This window comes from Camelina sativa, chromosome 8 (assembly GCF_000633955.1).
Source record: "Camelina sativa cultivar DH55 chromosome 8, Cs, whole genome shotgun sequence".
Lineage (NCBI taxonomy): Eukaryota > Viridiplantae > Streptophyta > Magnoliopsida > Brassicales > Brassicaceae > Camelina > Camelina sativa.
In genome coordinates this window covers 27,597,084-27,618,379 of record NC_025692.1, presented here as the reverse complement: position 1 = coordinate 27,618,379, position 21,296 = coordinate 27,597,084, and the positions used below count along the sequence as shown (strand labels likewise).

The following is a 21,296-nucleotide window of genomic DNA, read 5'->3' as shown; positions in this document are numbered from 1 at the left end:
AAAAAAAAAAAAAAAAGTAAAATAATATCCCGGGCTATCTGTAATTGTTTTCTTTTTTTGCCCGGAGTATATTATATATCTCTGACATAATTTCAGCCATGAAATCCTTATTTTTAAGGATAATTTGGTAATAAGTATGTTTTCTTCTTATGTAATCACTATTATATTTTACATCAATGGAAAAAAACAGATAAAAATGATCTCATTGGAGTACATTGCCCATCCATGGATGATCAAACAACAAAACCTTCACTGATCTAACGTACCGCGGATGTCAAGTATGCTATGTGTATAAGACACTCTTACTTATTGCTTTTTGATTTGCTATTTTATATCCACCACTCATTTTTTTATACATACACATTCACCTTTTGAATAAAAAGTTAGTTTTGAAAACTGGTAACTGCTGTGAGATTGCAAGTACAAGGACGTCAATAGGTGAAAGCCAACTGTGCATATTTGAGCCATGAACTACATTTTCACCTTTTTTTTTTTTTTGATAAGTAGAGAGCCTGTCCTCATCACATCATTTGTGAATACTATTTTAATTTATAGCTGGTGGACTTTAACATTAATCCTATCGCATACATGTGGTGTTCATATAGTATACACCAATAATTCACTCATCAATAATTTCTTTTCCGGGGGTATCCACTTTGAATCCATTATTCAATAATTCAACTTTAGCAGTTATGATTAATTAACTACTTAATTGTGGGTGTTATATGTAATTAACATGTCGACATGAGAAAAAGAAAACATAACTGCTGTGTAGAAAAGTAGGAAACACCCAAAGGCAAGAGTCTTCTTACTTAAAAAGTGGGTGGTGGTTTCCTTTGGATCTCTCTCTCTTTCAATCCAATTTGTTGGCCCACTGAATAGTAGGAACCGGATTAAGCAAGACACCTAGAAAATTGACTCTGCTGCACTCATCTATGATTTTTGATTTGACCAACTGATAAAAGTATGGTTGGTGTATCCATCCATCCGATTATGGGCCGAGCGTGATTCATTGGAGGCCGTAAATTCATTGAGCTTGTTCCTTCCGGGTCGTTGTTTTACGAATCGGGCCAATCAGAATCATCCAACCATCAAACACATTTTCCAACCCATATATGAACACATGATCTTTAACAAATAATGTGGCAATTTAAATGTTCCATTTTGTTTTACAAAGAAAATAATTCGAAACGAAAGTCTTAGATTTATTTATTTATTTTCCCTCAGTCCGCATACACATATAATCTCAAAACTACTTAATTAACTGGTCCTTCCTCATACATATGTCATGAGTTCATCATTATTATTACACAGACACGCCTCCTCGAACACAAGAAACACCACGTCTTAAAGACGAGACTCGAGAGAAAAATACATAAACTAGACAAACACTTTTTGGTAAAACAACAATATTTAAAAAGAACACACAGAAAAAGAATAGTACTATATGCTTCTTCAGTGCCAAGCCAATGCAATGTCGATCAAAGCCGGCCTTATGCTCTCCTTCATGACTCTCTTATACTCCGCGGTCTCTCCATCGCCCTTCTTCAAAACCACCATGTGAAAGCTCGGCGCTATCTCAAACACCTCCGCTTCCACCCCTGCAGCCTCAGCCGCCATCTTCACCTTCCATCCTTGTTCCTTCGTCCTCACTTTCATCTTGAGCTCCTTCCCTATCTCCACCAGCTTCTCTGTTATCTCAGACGCCTCTCTGTTCGTTGTAAACCTCATCTCCTCCTTCTCCTCTCCCTCCTCGAACAGCCCCGAGAGATCAAACCCCGTCGACAGCGATATTATCTCAAACGCGTTCAGGTTGATACACCGCTTCTTTTCCTTCTCTGCACTTGCGTTAGCGTTTGCCTCTGCCTCTGCGTCAACGTCAACGTCAACGTCATCTTCATCAACCGATCCTTTCTTCTGCTCTTGCTGCAGGCCTTTCCGGAACCAGGAGCTCTTCATTATCTCTTCAGTTGATACTCTGGTGTTGGAGTTGGGATCCAAGATCCTCTTGAGCAATCTCTTTGCCCCAGGAGCAAACCAGTTTGGGAACTTGACCTCGGCTTTGCCAATCTTCTTGTACAGCTCCATCAGATTGGAATCACGGAACGGGAGATAACCGGCGAGCAAGACGAACAGTATGACTCCACAGGACCAGACATCGGCTTTGAAACCATCATAGCCTTTCCTGCTTATCACCTCAGGTGCAACATATGCAGGGGTGCCGCACGTGGTGTGAAGCAACCCATCCTGCCTTCTAGAGTCGGCAAGAGCGCTGAGACCAAAATCAGAGACCTTAAGACTCCCATCCTCGTCCAACAAGAGATTCTCGGGCTTCAAGTCCCTGTGGCATACTCCACGGCTGTGACAGTAGTTGACAGCGCGTACAAGTTGTTGAAAGTAGCTTCTTGCAACGTTTTCGCTCAGCTTCCCGGCAGAGACTTTGTTGAAGAGCTCACCTCCCTTGACGTGGTCCATGACGAAGTAGATTTTAGATTTAGTGGCCATGACTTCATGGAGCTCGACGATGTTAGGATGGCTAAGGAGACGCATGACAGAGATCTCACGCTTAATCTGCTCGGTCATACCAACTTTGAGGATTCTTTCTTTGTCGATGACCTTAATAGCAACACTATCACCAGATTTCAAATGCCTGGCATGGTACACCTTAGCAAAGGTACCCTGACCAAGAAACTTGCCCACCTCGTAACGGAGCATCAGCACAGACCCTTTCTTCTCCATTGACTCTCTCTCTCACTCACAGACTAGACTAGCTAGTAGACTATATTAATTTTTTTTAAAAAGAAAACCCTAGAATATACTAAAATGCTGACAACATAAAAAGAAAAAATGTACGATGATGAACTCAGGAGGACTCAGGAGGAGGAGGAGGCGAGAAGAGGAGGATCAACCGTCTTCGCAGAGATCATGCTTCCAAGTGGCGTTTTTTCTAGCATTCTGAGAAGAGGAGGAGGAGGGATGGAACCAGGGGAGAAGGGTGGTGGAACCAGGGTTTAGGAAGCGGGTGTCATGAGGGAAGAGGAGCGAGGAGGACAAGGGCCCAAAGGGAGAAGGGATGTAAGAGATGGTGGGAGAGCACTTGTGTTCAGCTTTCAAATACATGTTTCTGCATTCCCTGGATCCGTAATTTGGCTTGCCACACTCTTCCTTAATTACACAAAACAAACCTCCTGAAAAAAATATAATAGAGAGAGAGAGAGAGAGAGAGAGAGAGAGAGCAATCAAACAAATGAAATTTTCAAACACTTATGAGAAAGAAAGAAAAAAAAAACAATAATTCCACCAAACCCCCAACACGGTTTGTTGGATTGGGAATGAAAAAAAAAAACAGAGGAAAGTCGCAATCTTCTAATACCCGCCTAAACAGAGAGATGCAAAGCCGATAGAGTAAATGATCTAATTGAGTAGAGAGATGGACATCTATGAACGAGAGAATATAAACAAACAAACAGATCCAGAGATACAAAACAACCTCTNTTTTTTTTTTTTTTTTTTTTTCTAACTTCAGATTTGGTTTTCTCCGTCACGGAGGGAGTCAGGAGATAATAATATAATAGATCCAATAGGAGGAGAAAGCAAGAATAGATAGATCGATAGATAGAGCATCGAAATCTCCCAAGTAGAAGAAGAATTTACCTCAAATTTGATAAGAGCGAGCGGGGGCTGCGGACAAGTTTTGTTGTATGCGGGAGAGAGAGAGAGAGAGACAATAGAAAAAAGAGACGACGATTACGAAACCCTCTCTTCCTCCTCTCTCTCTATATATATACTACTACAAGAACAATAGTAGGACCAAGGCAGCCGAACAAAACCCCCAAGTTGGCTGGCTGGCAGACTAAGGGAGGATTTGCGAAAATGCCATTCTTAGTAAAAATTCATTTTTTTTTCTAATTAAAACGAAACAGAAGAGCCAACCTGTTTTCCTTTTTTTTTTTGGTCGGAACCTGTTTTCCTTTTTGGACTAACCCGTTTTTTTTTTGTCATCTTTTGATGTCTGCAAATTGCTTATTGGTTGGTTAATTGTGTGTTTTTCCGTTTAATTACTGCTAATATTATAACTTATCACTTCTTCTTCTTCTTATCTTTCATCATTAGCTACCTTTTGCCACCAAACACTTTTTTTTTGTTTGTTTTTAATTTTGCCAGCTCACGAGATATGCATTTACTGTAGTATCGTTTTCAACATAATCTCCTTTCCTAACAAATGTTTTTTTTTTTTTTTATAAGATAAACAAATAAGGTTACAAATCGTCTTTACTTCATCATGACTCACATACTAATATAGTATACTATATAAGTTGTATAATATATTTATGACTTTTGAACCAAATGAGTCAAACAGATTTATTTACCTTTTAGTAATTTTGATGAAAGATTCTTCAACTTGATAATGTACATAGTGACGAGGTGGCACGTAAGCCAGAATATCCTCCTCCAATGCTGCTAGCTTTTTTTAAACTCTAAAAAAAAAGAGATATATGGTGACTCAGGCGTGTCAACTTGCTCTCTTTCTCTCTTGTCTTTTACACGTGTCTGACATTCATTCGTCTCTGGGACCCGTTACGTAGGCTGGTACATCAAAATCAGGTTGGCTGCTACCAACCCACAACGGGTCGGGGTAACGTTTTAGTAGTTTTTTTGAGAAGAAGAATATGGTTTGGTTACTACGCACACGTTTTGAAACTTAGGGAAACAGAGACATGAAACTATTTCAATAAGGCCAAGTATAATAAAATTATTAGCCAAAAAAGCTTATATGTAAAATGGACAATGGGCCTTAAGCGTTTTTCAAAGCACACAAGAATCACGTTTATATATATATATATATTTTTGATCAGTAGTAGTAATTTACATGATCATCAGTCACCAAATCAGCTTTATCGATGCTGGCATGGGCGTGTGTGAATCAATTCACAAGGAAAACAAGAGGTGCCGATTTTACGAATCTGCCAATGGCTCAACCTCCAGCGCAGGAATGTAGACACCTTGGGTGGCTGGACTTGGACAGACGCGGAGTATAGAGCAGACGTCTTTCTTTTCCAGAAACTTCTCCAAATCCACAAGCATCAGGGGCCCGTATTCAAACACCATCTTCTTGCACTGTTCGGTACCATACATCATTAAACAACACACACCACACATCATTATTTTTTTTTAATAACTAAACTCGCTTATATATGTGTGGTTTGTACATCAAAGTTCTGTTTAGTTAGCTAACCTTGTCCTGGTAATTGTTTAGCGACTTGCACTCCTTGAGAAGTAAGCGGATAATCTTCAGCTGCAAGATTAACAACAAGGCAACAACCAAAAGTCTTATGAGATCAGGCAGCAGTAGCAATATCTCTCTCTCTCATTCTAAGTTATAGTAGCACAAGGAAGGGCGCAAATGTAAACCTTAGTCTCAGGATCCTTGAGTTTGGATACAACCTCAGAGACAGTCTGGCGGCAAGCCTCGCAGTTTCCTTGATGGACTTGTGAAGCAACAAGGGCTTGGCAGAGGTTAAGCTTTTTGCAGATCTGGTCTGATTTGAGTACAGAGACTTGTGTGAAGAAAAGCTGGGTATAATGATCCACCATCGAGAGACACTGCATAACAAAGCAGCAGAGTTGAAGTTAATACTAATATAGAAGAAAGAAAAAAGAGTAATAAAAACTCAAAGATGGGGGAAAAAGAGACCTGTTTTTTGAGAGGAGGAATCTGAGAGCAGGTGAGATGAAGGGCCTCAAGGAGAGCATTCTGATTGTCGTAATCTTGAAGGTAGTCAATGGCAAGGGTAACATATTTGTCACACAGTTCACAAACTTGGTTCTCATCATCATGAGCAGAGTCTGCACCAATCATATACACATAGCAACAACTCTATTAGATTAGATATTTAAAATCAAAGACAAACGTATGTTTACGTATGGGTGTAGCCTTAGGATCTGTGAATGATGAATGCTTATTAAAAAAAAAAAAAAAATTAGAATTCAACATCTGAAATGAACGGATTAACGAATTAAGAAAAAAAAAAAGAAAAAAGGCACGAACCGACAAGGATGATGGGGTTTCTAGTAGCAGAAGACAACCCCAAGAGGAAGAAGATGACTATGACTCCAGATCTACCGCTCATGATTCCACCACCCATGAACTGAATCTGAGACATACAATTTTGGCCGATCCACAACAAACTTTTTAGGTCTACAACATGATTCATTCATTCAGGTTCTCAAAACGCGAAACAGAGATATATATAGAGATGGCAGAGGTTTTCTTAATAACCAAATCTTATTAACAATAATAAAGCATCTCCATAGACTGAATCTTTCGATATGACAAAAAAAAAAAAAAACAAAACATGGGAGAGATGAAGAAGAAGAAGAGCTTACCTTTTTACACGGCCTCCGACGAGATTCTGGCCGAGAGAAAGAGATGTGTTGTTATGTTTTTTTTGTTTTTTTGTTTGTTTTTTTTTTGGGTCAATTTGATCGATTAATAATATCTGAGAGAGCAACCCGATCGATCTTTCGATTAATGACGATGCTTCTTCTTACTTTGTTTTTTGCCCTCAAACATAGATATATTTACATTTACACGGCGCTCTCCTTTTTTTTTAAAGCAAGAGTTGGTCGTAAGTTAACACACATATATGATTGGTCCTTTCCTTTTTAAAATTTTTTTCTGCCAATATATATAATTGCTGTAGCTAAACTAGAATAATTCCACCATTAATTAATTTACCTTCAAACTCTAAACAAAATTGTTTGTTCAATTTTTTTTTCTTGATACACGAATTACTTGGTAAACCTATACAAGCGCTCTAAACAACATTATTGTTCCTCTCGTTTTCAAATCGCCATCATGTTCGTATATTGTCAAGATCATGTATGTTCTACTAGTTCCTCTACGTACTCCTTAATCGTTCAATAGTATTATTGACTATGATCTGACCTGTATTCGCTGAGCTACTGCTTTGGTCACTGCCGGGATGCCATCCCCAAGATTGTACCGTATACCTTTCATTATTATTTTCTTAAAAGGTTATTGATTATGAGGACTAAGTTTGTTTTGTCATACATACATACGTATAAGTTACCTTTATCCAAATTTACTCACACAACTAACTAATAATTCATGTTTTTTTCTAGGTTTTGGATGTTGAAGCAACGTATTAATGAGGGGGAGGGGTATATATATATATATATATATATATATATATATATATATATATGAGTATGACATACTGAAAGAAATGAATGGCAATAGAATGGACCGACCATGGGGTGTATGTATATCGAGGAAAGCAATGCCCGGTGGTACGTGGAGCACATGTAAGATGCATGGGTCGTTGCTCATTTAGTCACACATCCTGCTGCTTTCCAATTTAACCACAATTATTCAATTTATGTGTGTATTGTTTTCAGCTATATATAATATGGCCCCCTTTACTCTCCACATAAATTAAATGCTTCTCCAATTAATAACCACACACCTTTCTTCATAATTTCAACCCTTGTGCGCTTCTTTGTGTATAAGCAATGTATATTATTTGGGTTGTAAATGTTCTAAATAATATACATTGCTTATACACAAAGAAGCGCACAAGGGTTGAAATTATTATTTGGGTTGTAAATGTTCTTATTGGAGTTTACCAAAAAAAAAAATGTTCTTATTGGATGAATTGTACGTGATTGCTATATACATTTGATACAAATATCTTGCAGTACATGAGTCTTTAGCCCTCCTCATCATCATTCATATGTGAGTTTTTCTTTTCTTTTCTTTTCGTAGCATCGAGTGGTTGGTTACTGCGCCTCTCAATAAGGGTCTCTAAACAAGTTTCTGAACATTATCATATCGAGTGGGTTACTGCCACGGTACTTAAAAGGCTTGGACCACAACATTTTTGAATTTTATAATATATCTTTACAAATTGTAACCATGACCTATTTAACCGTACAATTGAATAAATATTTCATTTCCATCAATGTTACATTATGCTTATCATATAGTTTCTATAGACACCAACCAGAACGAAACAAAATAAGGCAAAAAGTAAAAACCGTACCAAAGACACTAGGCACCATATATACTTGATAGATATTCATTCCATACGTCTCATGCATAAATCTATCTTTCTTTCTTTATTTCTTTCTTTCTCTCTCTCGCACTCTCCCAAGCCATAATGCCAAACAGTGGATCTGAGCGGGATCCGCCAGTGAGAAAGCAAGACACAGCCACCTTCTCCAGCAAGCTATCGTCGACTAAACAACGCTTTTCGTCGGAGACAGCGGCAGCATCAGCTTGTCCTTCCTTTAGAATTTACTACTACGACGGAGCCGCCGGTTCCGTCCCATTTGAATGGGAATCTCATCCAGGCACACCCAAACACCCCTCATCTGAGCTAGCTGCTCTGCCACCACTCACTCCTCCGCCGTCCCACTTCTCCTTCTCCGGCGACCAAATCAGCCGCGGTTCGAAAAAGTCCACCAAGAAAATCCTGGCACTAATCCCGACAAGGCTCTTCTGGCAGTCGGGCGAGCATAACAGCAAGGTGAAGAAACTGTCGGCATGGTCACCACCATCAATGTCGGAGAGGGTGTTGATGGATGAGAATGAGTACGATCGGTTCAAGATTCAAACAGAAAGGAAGGCCATGCGAAGATTCTCATATTTCGACTCTTCTGCTGCTGATCACTACCCCATTCGTAGATCACAATCCACCAATTGCTTCGGAATCCGCAGATGTTTCATCTGATCATAATTTCCGGTTGTAAACTTGGAAAATAAAACGTGGAAATTTTACATACTCTTTTTCTTTTTCTTTAATATATATATATATATTTTGTGTTCCATATATCGTATTATTAATATTGAAATATTTAATCTAAGTTGTGTCGGTAATGCGACTCCAAATCTTCTATTGCTTATCCATCTTGTTAAAAAAGGAAAGGCACAGTTACGTAATTGATCAGAAAGATTAATAAATTAGTAACTGGTCGCATTCATCTGGTTTAGTGCATTACTTAAACTTTGACAAGTATTGGCCCAAAGTCTTTTATATATATATATATTGTTTGATTATGGTTCCGTGTAAATTGCAAATGTGGAGTTTGAACAAGGCTTCTTTTGTGTTAAATTAAGCTGTCTTCCAAGCAAAGAAACACATGCAAAAACTTAATAGCATTTGGTGGTTGTTTCTTCGTAATTTAATTGATACTTTTGTCGATTATGATTGGTTTTCCACGATCAGACAGTGGAAAATATTTCAATATCATCTCTGGTTTTGTAGTCAAAATTTTAACTTACTTTAATTCTTCTCTCGTAGAGACTAGAGAGATAGATATTTCAATACTCATTTGAATGAGTACTGTGCAACACGTAAACAAAATTTTAACACTAAAAAAAAAAAAAACACTATGCGAGTTAATAAAGTTAAGGATGGTGTCGGCGGCTGCCATTGGAGCGTGTACTTTACTTTGCCCCATTGCGCGCGTAGAAAACTCATTCCGCTCCAACAGATTAATGTTGGAAGGCCGTTTGTAACGAGGCCCATTGGCCCACGTAATTAAAATTACAACTGATTTTGTCTTTTTTTTTTTTTTTTTTGCTGGGAAGGCTCTTCGGCAACGGCGTAGAAGACGATGCGACTGTTGTCGCCGCCGGCGGTAAATCGAGGCTGCTTGAATTGAAACTATGATGAACTCTGTCTGTCGCTCGTTTTATCTTTATAGACGCAGCACCAGATCCTCCTCCGTCGGCGAGGAAGATAGTTCGATCCGAAAGAAGCAAGTGAGTGATAGTTGCAATTGATTTCCTATATTTTCATTTAAATGGACCATTGCTGAATGTGATTTCGAGAATACTTTTTCAGTTTTTCTAGCGAAGCTTTGCAAAGGCCCGTGTGTGTATGTTTTTCTTTTATTATTGGCCTATTTCGTAGTGTAAACGGCACAAGTAAATGGTAGAAAGAAAGTTATAGATCTCTCTGTGAGATTTAATTCTATTTTTNTTTTTTTTTTTTTTTTTTTTATCATATTGTTTCTAAAAGTCTTATTGTAAATTTATAGGAGAATTTTTGAAGTAGTTTTTGGAACTATTTATGATATATCCCCCTTGAGTAGAGTGATATAAAAAAGAAGAAAGGTCATTTGCTACTCCAGACGCCTCCATCTGCGTTCCGGAAGACGTTTAGATCTTCAAATAATTTGTACGGAGGAACATAGGGTCTCTGCTGCTGCCAGCCACAGCAGCACCGGATGTCCCCGCGGCTCTAGCCGGGAAGGAGTTTGAGTATTGCAAGTTTCTCTCAAATATCTTACTTTCATTGCCTCCTCCTTGACTCCACAATGTTGTTGGCTCATTACTGTTTACTTGGTGGACACTGCTCCATTGTGGCTGAGGATAACCGTATGAAAACGCTTGTTGTTGCTGCTGCTGCTGCTGCGGAATCCATGGCTGAAACTGAGGCCCCGGTGGAGCAAACTGAGCCATTTTTGGGACTTGCGGTGGTTCTCCCTGAGATTGTTGTGCCCAGGGGACAACGTAGCTGTTCATAAGAATATTATCTTCAGCAAAAAACGGTGGAGCCTGCTCTTGCGGTTGCGTTTGTGGAGTTGGCAGCGCAGTTGTTGACAGAGTTAGGCTGAGAAGTTCAATAATGTCCTGCTCTGACTTGGTTGTTGCCGTTGTTGTTGTTGTGCCGAATAAAGCTAGCTCTTTGCACTGTGTCTTGGCTTCTATTTCTGCAGCGTTTTCATTGGTGTTTCCTAGAAGCAATGTTTCTTCTTCTTCCTCGATGTGTTCGGCATTTAACAGAGCGTGCCTGTCAATTCCAGAATGCACTACTTTACTTGGTGAGTCGCAAATACTAGTGTGTTGAGTTTTGTGAGTGAATGACGTCTAACCTTTTGGCTAACTGCATAAAGTCGTCTTTAATATCCTCATCCCGCTCATCTGTTTCACTTTCACTGCTGGATGATGAAGAAGACTCGTCCGAGTCAGACTTAAGAGCAGCAGCATCGCCGGTCTTTGTCTCTGGGGCCTGCAACATTGGAAGAGAGACACCAGAGGCAATAGAGTCGTGTCTCGCGAGCACTACCTGCAAAGAGTCATTCAGCTCGAGACCACGTGCCGAAACATCCTCGTCCCTGTGAAGAAGAAGAAAGCAAGAACAGATGTTTTATTAGTAAGAAGAAGAAAAAAAAAAGGAACAAGTAAAACTGAAAAAGATTTGGTAAAAAGGTGGAGAAGACAGACGCAGTTGTGGTGAGCATCTGGATTAATTTCTTCTGATTAGATCTGCACTGCTCTACTAGGTCAACTATTAGCTCATCTTTTAAGGCCTGTGGAAGATGAAATACCAGATTAGTTAGAGATTCGATCATTGGGAGGAGTGATGCATATAATTCTGCACTTACTGATTTATCAGAAGGATTCATGGCTTTAACCATGTCATTCACAAGATCCATCACATTTCTCATCGATTCAAGGCTTGATAAGCTGAAACATTAATCAACATTAGTGAAAACATTATTAGCTATATGTTGAATAGATTAGTAGGAAACCTTAGGCTCTCAATTTCCGCAGCCATTGTTTCATCAAGCCTTCGAAACGAACCAATGGACATTAAGTTCATAGAAGAAGAAGAAGAAGAAGACTGTGTGGAAGTCGGGGGAGGTGGAGGTGGTGCAAGCATCAGGGGTGCTTCTTTTGAACGTTGTGGGAATTTCACCCCACACCTCTGCAGATCAGAATGAATAAAACAGAAACAGGAATGAGAGTGGATATGGCTAATCTAAAGAAGAAGAAGAAAAAGGAATAAAAGGAAGAGGGTGTTACTTTAAGCTCTTGGAAGGCCCAATTGTAGTGAGGGTGTCTGCAAGCAACTGCATTGAATGCTTCGTTCCAAGTATCCAACAATATCAATATTCTGTTCCTCACTTCAAAATCACCCTTTCACACACAACACATATATCAAAGATTGACTAAGAGTATATATCCCAAAAAGAAAGAAAGAAAGAAAGAAGTTGACAAGAGCAACCTTTTTCCTGACAATCTTAACCATATCTTCAAGAAGATGTTTCTCAGCGATATGAGAATGAACAAAGTCCCCACAGTTTTTAAGCATTGCCTCCAACAACTATCATGTTAGTAGTAAAATATGTAACAAGTTAACCGAGAGAAGAGATCACATTCACAAAGTAACAGGGGGTTCATCATACTGTACATGAAGGAAAAAAAGAGTACCGTTAAAGTGAGTAATTGTACTTTAGAACTCTTGTGGTTTAATCTTCTCTTGACAGCTTTGATCGCATCTTTGCATTGCCTACAGAAAAGAAAAGAAAAAAGTCACTCCTTAAGAAGATTCATTTTGGAAATGTTCTATCATAATAAAAAAACAGAGAGAAGATATATTGGTTGAACTTACCAGCGATTAGAATTGAGGGAGTCGCAGATGGCAATGACGATGGTCCAATCAGGAGTGAGGAGAAGCTCGCTCGTGGCTTTGTCGACAGCCACTGTCACCGAAGACAGCCTAAACGATTGAGAACTAGAGGATGATGATGAAGATGAAGAAGAAGAAGAAGATGAAGGCCTCATTTTCCAAAAATTCCACGTAGAATTTTCGTCGGGTAAAGCCAATCTTCCTCTCGGCCATATATACATGGAGAAATACGAAACAGAGCCTTTTTTCCGACAAATTCGTGTGTCCGTTCAAAATCTGTTTTCCACTTTTGTTTTGGCCACGTCTTCTCTCTTCTCTCAGTAACACCGGGTCCCACTCCTTCAGCAATTACTGTCACGTGGCCTTTTCGGATTTCTTATTTTTCTTCGGTCAAAAAAATATGTCGCGAGAGCCTTTTTAGCAGCAAGTTCCGCTTTCTCATAAAATGGACTTTGGGCCGTTAAATTTTTGAGATGGGCTTACTTTTGATTGGCTTTTAGCGTTTCCTAATAAACTGTATTTACTAGTTAGTACTACTTACTACTACTTAGTAGTTTAGTACGTACGTTACGTAGTACCTTTTTAATACTATAGATCGTCTCATCATGCATCATCATTTTCATTTACTATGTGAAAATACGTATCCTTCAATGAAAAATGTTGTGTGAAAAAGAAAAACACACTGAAAAATATGAATATTATGAGTAGAAAAGTATGTCAAAGTAGTTGTTGTAATCATTAAAACATGAACAAGCGCAGTTATATTGATAAATTACACAACTGAGATGATCTCTCACACACAAACAAAGCTTAATAAACAACACCTAGTTTTGTTTTAGGAGAATACGTTACATATACAAAAACATATACGTAGTTATAAATACTAAAAACAAAGGTTCCCTCTCCTCTTCAAACGTGACGTGAGGTAAGGGGATCGATCAGGCGGCTCGGTCTTCACGGTTAACGTCATCGAGAATGACAACGAGAGAGGCAATGAAGGCATAATCAACATTTGGATAAACAGTCACCGAGAAATTGTCTTTTCCCAAGAATACGCTCTGCACCGTGTGCTTCCTGTGCATCTGCCATCCAATTCCAAACCATATAAATAATAGTAAGTATATAAATATACCCTACTAATTCACCAAAAACATTTATTTCCATTAATTAATGAGACATGCATTGTGATGATGATCATGATGAGATGCACAAACTGCTGCTGAGATGGGTCCTCCACAAGTACTACTAAAGTAGTAATAATGATTTTTATTTAAAGGAAAGGAAATAAAGAGAGAGAGAGAGAGAGAGTTAATTAAAATAATTAGTGTTTTTACTTGGGCAACAATGGCGTCAGATTCGCCGGCGTAAACAACACAAGAACGCTCCAGCCAACTCCCTTTGACCCTGTAATCACACCTCTTCTCCTCCTTGTTGTGTCCCAAAAACACATCTAGTTTGGTCTTTAGCTGAAGCATCGACGATCTTTTCACCGTGTACAGCAGATCACGCTGCTCCGTACTCCCTCCTCTAAACACTTGCCACCTGTCATGCATGCTCACCATCTGCAACAAAAAAATCTTCTTAATAATTTAGAATCGGAGTAATCTTCTATATATATATATATATTTTTTTTTGGTAACAATCTTCTATATATATATAGGGTTACNCTGCTGCTGAGATGGGTCCTCCACAAGTGTACTATTAAAGTAGTAATAATGATTTTTTATCTAATGAAAGGAAATAAAGAGAGAGGGAGTGTTAATTAAATAATTAGTGTTTTTACTTGGGCAACAATGGCGTCAGATTCGCCGGCGTAAACAACACAAGAACGCTCCAGCCAACTCCCTTTGACCCTGTAATCACACCTCTTCTCCTCCTTGTTGTGTCCCAAAAACACATCTAGTTTGGTCTTTAGCTGAAGCATCGACGATCTTTTCACCGTGTACAGCAGATCACGCTGCTCCGTACTCCCTCCTCTAAACACTTGCCACCTGTCATGCATGCTCACCATCTGCAAAAAAATCTTCGTTTAATTAGTATCGGAGTTTATCTTCTACTATATAGGGTAGGGTTACTATACTACATGTGCTCCTTCAATTCAATGTTTTCTTTTTTCTTTGAAAAAACCAGAGAAAGGAAAAAACGAATGGGGTTTGACCTTCTCTCTCAAAGTCACGACCGGAGTTCCAGAAGCATCGAGCAGGATCCTCTTGTCGTGAAGACCAAACACAGGTTCCTTCACCTTGAACAACAGGTTCCCGTTAACGTCCGTTATAGCGAAGTTACCGTCCGTTAACGTCATCATCTTCCGTACGATGGTCAGATCTACAGGGTAAGGCGCGCAGTACCTCGGATCCACTATCACTCCGGCTTGGGGTCCTGGCGGAGGAGGAGCCGAAGGGCCCGTGCCTTGTGGGTAAGCGTACACATAAGGCTGCTGCTGCTCCATTCTTTGCTTTCTTTCTCCAAATCGGATTACAGTACTCTCTCGGTAGGTATATCTTTGTTTTGCCTAATTGACTTGCTTCCCTTTAATTTGCTTCGAAAATATGTTCTTTTTTTTTCTCTCTCTCTTTTTGTTGTTTTTGGGTCTGGGTTATGCGGCCGCTTCGTGAGGATAAGTTTACGAAAGGGGTCTTATATAATTTATGAAAAGATAAAATATCTGGATCGAATATGTTGACTTTTCTCTTTGAATAGCATAAACTTTTGGTTTCTTTTTTTGTTCTTCCTTAGATTCCAAGAAAAAAGTTTCCTTTTTGTATAAGATAAAGAAATTCAAAGGTTATTTTCCTTTATTATTGTCTTTTGTCAAAATTTATTTTAACTCGGTTCAAATCTGAAGACGCGTTATGTAAGTAACACCTCAATACGGGAATACATTTTGATTTCAACGTAACTAAACATGTTTCGAACACCGACGCTACGTCTCAATTTGGTCTCTTTTTAATACAGTTTTGCTATCACCCAACATTTAAATCTTATTTCACTTTATTTTGTTGTCTACCACCACTCCTATTATATGCACAATTCGAATTCGTAACCTGATCAATTGTACATGATGGCTTGGCAATATCAATACGTACCGTTAGACTAACTCCAGTCATATATGGTTTTATTATCTAATTTACAATATTGTATTAATATATATTTTTCTACAACGGAGAAGAAAAATATCTCATACTAATTTCCAAGTACGTATAGAATTGAAATCACATTGAAAAGACTCCAATTGTAATGGTGGTCTCCAGAATAAATAAATTTCCCAACTACTAAACCAACCACCCAATACGAATCATAATACAGCTCTTTGTCTGATCGAATTTATTCGTATGTTTATCATTACTAAATCAAGATATATATATATATATATATCTAATGTCCACATACAGAGTACTTTAAGGCCTAACACTTGTTCAGATCGACTCCACTGATAGCATTAGTAAAGCCCAGTATATGGCCTAGGAAGATGTATTGGCCCAATTTAGACTTTTATTAGAATATGTGGTTCTGAAAGGAAATTTTCGTTGTCTAGAAAAAAAAAACATTATCTAAAAGATAAGCTAACTTATCTTCTTCATTTTTTTGTTGGAAAGTAAAATCATCACGATATCACATGAATGTTCTTAATTCTGCTAAACAATACTGCTATGCTAGTATGCTAAAAAAAAGGTAATAATAAATGTCTCGAAAACGTTAATCTAGATCTGAAAAATGCAGATGATACATTGCGGAGAACTGGAGAAGGGATCTTAATTAGTAGAATCCAAAAAGTTATTATAAGTACGACTTAAAAGATCCTTTAATCAAGCATACATTTCAAAAACATACTTATAATTACATTATAAAACTGTTTGACAAAACAACGAAATAACAATTGAATAGCATAATAATAGTTTGTAAGTGTTGTCAATAATGTGTTATAATTGATATATAAACTTATTCTTAGAGTTTGACGACAACAACAAAAAAAAAAAACTTTATAATTAGACGAGACGTCAAAGGAAAAAAACACTTATTAGACAATTAAAAAATAAAGAAAGATAGAAGTGGTATCACGCCTTGAAAGTGTATTTTTGTATCGTGTGTTTGTAAGTTGTTTAACCCAAAAAAAAACTATCATATCATTCGAATCATATATATATATATATTTATATAATATATGGTTGTTATTGTAAACACGCGCGTGGACGGAAAATAAAAGAGCAAACGAAACCAGCAAGTGCAATTGCATAATCTTTACTTAAAAATTTCTTTGGACTCATGCTCCACTAATCAATTAATTTACTTATCTTTTACTCGGTATGTACTCTTTATAGGGACAACATACCCTAGAAGAATTAGCTGCATCCTATATCTTATTGTAAATTTCCATTTAAAAGAAAAATACTTGAATAGTCGTCGGATCTCTTAATTAGCTTATCTAAAAACCGAAAGTATATATTCATTATGAAATGACACATATACGGTTTTTGAACAACTTACTATTATATAAGTGAATCTAATCAAGATGCGTGAATATATATATATATATAGTACAGTATATAATTAATTATCTACATATAATTTTGTTACCTACCTGATCCTATTTCCAAAGACCAAGCTTCCCTTGCGTAGGTACGTATAATAGGTACTTTTGCAGGGTTTCGATCTACTTCCTCGCAAAATAAGCAATCTCTAGCTCGTACACAAACACACGTGTGTGTTTAAAGATACAAAACCAGTCCCACGTGCGTCAGTACTACTAAATGACTAACACTGGAATCATCGTCGCCAACGTTATCAAGGTGAAATGGTCATGATGGGGAAGATGGGCACATGAAGAACTAACTCATTCACTATCACACTCCACACATATTTCCGTACGTATGTATATACATACATACATACATTTGGAGGTTTGTATATATATATATTTATGCAAACGAGATGAGCTAGTAATGCACGTGCCCTGCTTCTCCATCTTGCTCAGCACACACCTTCATCATTCACTCCTATCTCTCCTACCACAGAACAACTAAGGCCGGGATGAGCGAGACAGATACCAGGATGAGAGAGAGTGAGAGAGAAAGAGAGAGAGAGAGAGAGACCAGGATGAGAGAGGGAGAGTGAAAGAGAAAGAGAAAGAGAGAGAGATGGAGAGAGAGAGAGAGAGAGAGAGTCAAGTAAATGTACCAAGTGGTTTCTCATTTATAGCAAACGGAAATATTGATTAATTAATTTTAATTGCCCAAATTTATTTAGCTAAGGGTGCATAGAAAAATACGTTTTTGTTTTCGCGTATTCGTTTGTGCGTGTGTGTTGTGTCATGTGTGAGTTGTGACACTAGATTTTTTTTATATACCTACATGACACTAAAACTCTCTTCAACTATTATGCATATCTTGTAGCTAGGTTTTATATTTGACACCGTGATTCCAAAATTGATCATTTACCATTTACTTTTGTTGTTATTCTAATTAACAGATAACAGCATTTATTTTTGAATTTATCATAATAAAAATCTAAATATACATCAAAAAGATAATGGAGACATGGCATGCTGACCCATGAACATGCTACCCAAAACCCCCAAAAGAAAGTGTGTATGTTTGCGTATACACGTATATATTAAAGAAAGTGAGTGTGTGTGTTTGTTTGCATATATATATATATATATACACGCAGTTTTAAAACAATGTTCTTGAGAACCACAAGATGTCAAGACTATTAATCCCCTCCGTATATTCGTATGTAAACGTCAATTACTATATGAGGTTTCTTTTGATAGTTAGTACATGTTTTGAACTAATTTGCAGCCAATCGTTTATTGAAAAAAAAAAAGTGAGGTTAAAACTGGAATTAAGTAGAGATTTTAATTTTTGCACACGAAATAAAACGATAGAGATTTTAATTTTTCTCTATTTGTAGAGAAATATTTCTGGTGAAATCATTAAAGAGTACCATCCGACAGCTCAATGACTTTTCTTTTTTCGACATTAAGGTAGGACTTGAGAGAATCATGCTGTCGTAATTATTATTATATCAAATCCATTTCCTTTTTCTTTATCTGTTTCATCTAACTAATCACTTTTTTTTTTGCAAACTAAGCGTTTATTTTACTTCTAATTTGGTATATTTTCAATGTAAAATATTTATATTTTTGATCAATTTTCTTCCGTTCCATATTTTATATTGTTCAAATTTTTTTAATTGACATAATAATGTTAAATTATAACTATGGCTTTGATTGGTGACCACGTTTAAACGAGGCAGTTAGAAAATTTTGAGCGGTTGAAAAAAAAATGGTTGAAAAGAGAGCGGTTAAAGATAGCGGATAGAAAAGATTGTACGATTGAAAAGAGCGGTCGAGTATTTAGTTTGATTGGTAATATTGTAGCGGTTGAATAGTATAAATTTTAATAAATAATAAAAAATTAAATTAATTTAGTTGGAAAATAGAAAATTAGAGTAATAAATTATTTTTTAATTTATGATAAGATATATGAACATAATTAAATTAAAAACGTTAAAGTGCTAAATAATTAGTTTTGTCATTATGATAATAGATTATACTGGTAAAATATCATAAATTATTTAAAAATTTGTAATAAATTATAAAAATGAAATTTATTCTAAAAACTTTAAAAAATGAAATCATTATCTAATTCATAATAAGAAATTTTAATAAAATTTTTCTCTTATCATTAATTTTCTCTTATCATTACTGTTGTGGGGGTTTTAAATTATTTGCAATGTAATTCACCTTTGTTATCTGAGACTCGTATAATTCCAACAATATTTGTTATTTTACACCAAAAACAAAAAACAAAATGCCAAAAAAAAAGTTGTGTAACTTTGAAAATTCACCAAACGTGGGTTTACTAGAATGATTCAAGTTGGTGTTTGCAACCACCAAAAATAAGGTGTAACCATCTTTTCCAACCAAGATGATCAACCGCTATTTTCAAAAAAGATGTTGATTAGTGATCATAGCAGCGGTTCGTTTGCAAACGATCTTAGTTAGTGAAACCATTGAGAGCCTATATGGCCAAAGCTAGTTTTGGCGGTAACAAAGAAGAATGTATTTGAACCAACTTTGCTATTTTTCCCTTCTTCCATTCCATATATACACATAGGTGATAGTATTTTCTTTATATCTCATATATACACATATATACATTTTTTGTCAATATTTGTTTCATGGATAACTATTCTTTTGGGTTGGTTATATATAATATACCCTCAGCTACCATTGTTTGTTGCATACATTTAATTCAATTCTAACTGTATAACATTACGTTGGGACCATATTAATTTTTTTTTGGGAGCTTGTAGTAGATGTTATTGCATATATAGTACTACTTACTAATTTTATTTTTGGCGATAATAGTAATGAATATAATTGTCAGGTAATTTTGGCTTAATTTCCATAAAATACAGTATATTGGTGAGGAATGAGAAACGACAATGTGGGACTGAAAATTGCCCACCCTATTATAAAGTCTCGATCAAAGTCCACTTCCAAATTCTAGGTCCTATCTCGTGAAAATCATTGAGATGCTTCTCTTGTCTTCAAACAGTTTATTTGTGCGTTTAAATTTCTCTTTTCCTATTCTTTACCCCTAATTTTCAATGCTTTATCTTTATATAGGAATTTGTATCGAAGGTCTAGGTTCACCATTCATGACTTGCCCAAGTCAGGTCAACTTTTGTTTTTCTTCTTCTTTTTCTCATAATAAAGATATGTATTCAAAAAATTGTTTTGATTGCTCTAANAACTAAAAAAAAAAAAAAAAAAAGAGTTAACATCCATTATATAATTCCGATTAATTAAAATTTTGGTTGTTTATATATCTATTATAGGTTCATCAGTTATTTCAATAGTGAAATTTAAAATATGTATTTCAATAGTCATAATCACTCTGATCTCTATATAGGTGTTCCGAATATCTTATGATCTAAAAAATTAAAGAAAATGGTAATATGTTCAGCCAAACCAAAAAAAAAAACGTATTTAACAAAAATGTTTATTTTTTGCAGGAATGGCCAAACCTCAATGATCATGAAAACTGGATGCAGAATCCGAACAACCACCAAAATTATGCAAGCACATGTACATATCATTCGACATAATTTTTGTATGTTTTTTTCACCCTATTTTTTTTACATAGATAAAGAGCTATATATTGATATTTCACAAAAAAAAAGAGCTATTGATAATTATCAGTTTTTGTTAATTAATTTTGTCAAACCTGGTAGGCTAAGATTAATTTAATTTAATTATTTAATAAAGACTTGATATAATTAAGGAAAATTCATGTTTCTCATTAATTATAATTTCCAAATCAACTAATTATCTTCTTTCGATCAACGAATAGTCTATGACCATGAGGATTAATTCACTTTAGCTTTTCTTAAACACATTTTTTGTTTTCATTTTATCAAGGAAAAAAAAGGATGTGAATTGTAAACACAGATGGGATGTAGTGACTGAAATACAAGTCCCCGTCAAGAGATCATGAGAAATCTTTAACAGCCTATGAGCACACATTCAACAATGACTCGATTTTCAAAAGTTTTTATTGCGTTGCATGGACCTGAATATATATAGATAGTGATATGTGACCGTGTATATATAGATGTATAAATACTGTTAATATGAGATACGCAATACTAGTGTAAGATACCCTCGAGAATATAAGCAGCAGGCCGTTAAACAACAATACATGCAGTATATATTTATTTCTTTTGGAATCTATATGTAGCTTCTATTACTTTCTCAAAAAAAAAAAAAAGCTTCTATTAAACCAGACGACTATCCATGCATTAGAAGTGTGTGTATAGGTTTTTTTTTTTTTTTTTTTTTTT

General features: G+C 36.3%; 4 protein-coding genes, 1 long non-coding RNA gene and 1 pseudogene across 7 annotated transcripts; 2 read left to right on the top strand and 4 right to left on the bottom strand.

The window, feature by feature from the left end:
- LOC104709028 (CBL-interacting serine/threonine-protein kinase 15-like) lies at positions 1,234-3,827 on the bottom strand. Its single transcript, XM_010425693.2, has 2 exons — positions 3,655-3,827; positions 1,234-3,188 (listed from the first exon to the last, which is right to left on the bottom strand). Exon 2 carries the CDS (start codon positions 2,737-2,739, stop codon positions 1,456-1,458), a length of 1,284 nt encoding a protein of 427 aa, XP_010423995.1. The 5' UTR covers positions 2,740-3,188; positions 3,655-3,827; the 3' UTR covers positions 1,234-1,455.
- On the bottom strand, positions 4,744-6,584 carry LOC104709027 (prosaposin). Of its 2 annotated transcripts, none has more exons than XM_010425691.2 (6): positions 6,388-6,584; positions 6,050-6,199; positions 5,696-5,847; positions 5,413-5,604; positions 5,237-5,296; positions 4,744-5,118 (listed from the first exon to the last, which is right to left on the bottom strand). In XM_010425691.2, the coding sequence occupies exons 2-6, from the start codon at positions 6,162-6,164 to the stop codon at positions 4,957-4,959; spliced, it is 681 nt and encodes a 226-aa protein (XP_010423993.1). In that variant the 5' UTR covers positions 6,165-6,199; positions 6,388-6,584; the 3' UTR covers positions 4,744-4,956. The 2 variants fall into 2 exon arrangements, with proteins under 2 accessions (XP_010423993.1, XP_010423994.1); XM_010425692.2 differs by having other exon boundaries at positions 6,050-6,155; positions 6,388-6,582.
- LOC104709026 lies at positions 7,960-9,006 on the top strand (annotated as a pseudogene).
- On the top strand, positions 9,476-10,106 carry LOC109126068. Its single transcript, XR_002033136.1, has 2 exons — positions 9,476-9,790; positions 10,069-10,106. It is a non-coding gene; the product is annotated as an uncharacterized LOC109126068 (long non-coding RNA).
- Positions 10,076-12,831, bottom strand: LOC104709025 (target of Myb protein 1-like). 2 transcript variants are annotated; one of them, XM_010425689.2, is made up of 9 exons: positions 12,429-12,830; positions 12,248-12,326; positions 12,042-12,140; positions 11,840-11,953; positions 11,566-11,741; positions 11,419-11,500; positions 11,258-11,343; positions 10,906-11,148; positions 10,077-10,823 (listed from the first exon to the last, which is right to left on the bottom strand). In XM_010425689.2, exons 1-9 carry the CDS (start codon positions 12,665-12,667, stop codon positions 10,190-10,192), a joined length of 1,752 nt encoding a protein of 583 aa, XP_010423991.1. In that variant the 5' UTR covers positions 12,668-12,830; the 3' UTR covers positions 10,077-10,189. The 2 variants fall into 2 exon arrangements, with proteins under 2 accessions (XP_010423990.1, XP_010423991.1); XM_010425688.2 differs by having other exon boundaries at positions 10,076-10,823; positions 11,258-11,500; positions 12,429-12,831.
- Positions 13,182-15,114, bottom strand: LOC104709023 (protein LURP-one-related 15-like). Its single transcript, XM_010425687.2, has 3 exons — positions 14,605-15,114; positions 14,230-14,457; positions 13,182-13,528 (listed from the first exon to the last, which is right to left on the bottom strand). Exons 1-3 carry the CDS (start codon positions 14,893-14,895, stop codon positions 13,385-13,387), a joined length of 663 nt encoding a protein of 220 aa, XP_010423989.1. The 5' UTR covers positions 14,896-15,114; the 3' UTR covers positions 13,182-13,384.

What these genes read in the sequence shown, in the direction of transcription:
- LOC104709028 (XM_010425693.2), bottom strand. Translation starts at nt 2,739, where the DNA reads ATGGAGAAGAAAGGGTCTGTGCTGATGCTCCGTTACGAGGTGGGCAAG.
- LOC104709027 (XM_010425691.2), bottom strand. Translation starts at nt 6,164, where the DNA reads ATGTCTCAGATTCAGTTCATGGGTGGTGGAATCATGAGCGGTAGATCT. An exon ending in TTCCTCCTCTCAAAAAACAG is followed by an intron (nt 5,605 to 5,695) that starts GTCTCTTTTTCC and finishes TTTGTTATGCAG; the next exon opens with TGTCTCTCGATGGTGGATCA. An exon ending in TCAAGGATCCTGAGACTAAG is followed by an intron (nt 5,297 to 5,412) that starts GTTTACATTTGC and finishes TTAATCTTGCAG; the next exon opens with CTGAAGATTATCCGCTTACT.
- LOC104709025 (XM_010425688.2), bottom strand. Translation starts at nt 12,667, where the DNA reads ATGTATATATGGCCGAGAGGAAGATTGGCTTTACCCGACGAAAATTCT. An exon ending in GGGCCTTCCAAGAGCTTAAA is followed by an intron (nt 11,742 to 11,839) that starts GTAACACCCTCT and finishes TCTGATCTGCAG; the next exon opens with AGGTGTGGGGTGAAATTCCC. An exon ending in GCGGAAATTGAGAGCCTAAG is followed by an intron (nt 11,501 to 11,565) that starts GTTTCCTACTAA and finishes TTAATGTTTCAG; the next exon opens with CTTATCAAGCCTTGAATCGA.
- LOC104709023 (XM_010425687.2), bottom strand. Translation starts at nt 14,895, where the DNA reads ATGGAGCAGCAGCAGCCTTATGTGTACGCTTACCCACAAGGCACGGGC. An exon ending in TCGTGACTTTGAGAGAGAAG is followed by an intron (nt 14,458 to 14,604) that starts GTCAAACCCCAT and finishes ATTTTTTTGCAG; the next exon opens with ATGGTGAGCATGCATGACAG. An exon ending in CTGACGCCATTGTTGCCCAA is followed by an intron (nt 13,529 to 14,229) that starts GTAAAAACACTA and finishes ATTGGATGGCAG; the next exon opens with ATGCACAGGAAGCACACGGT.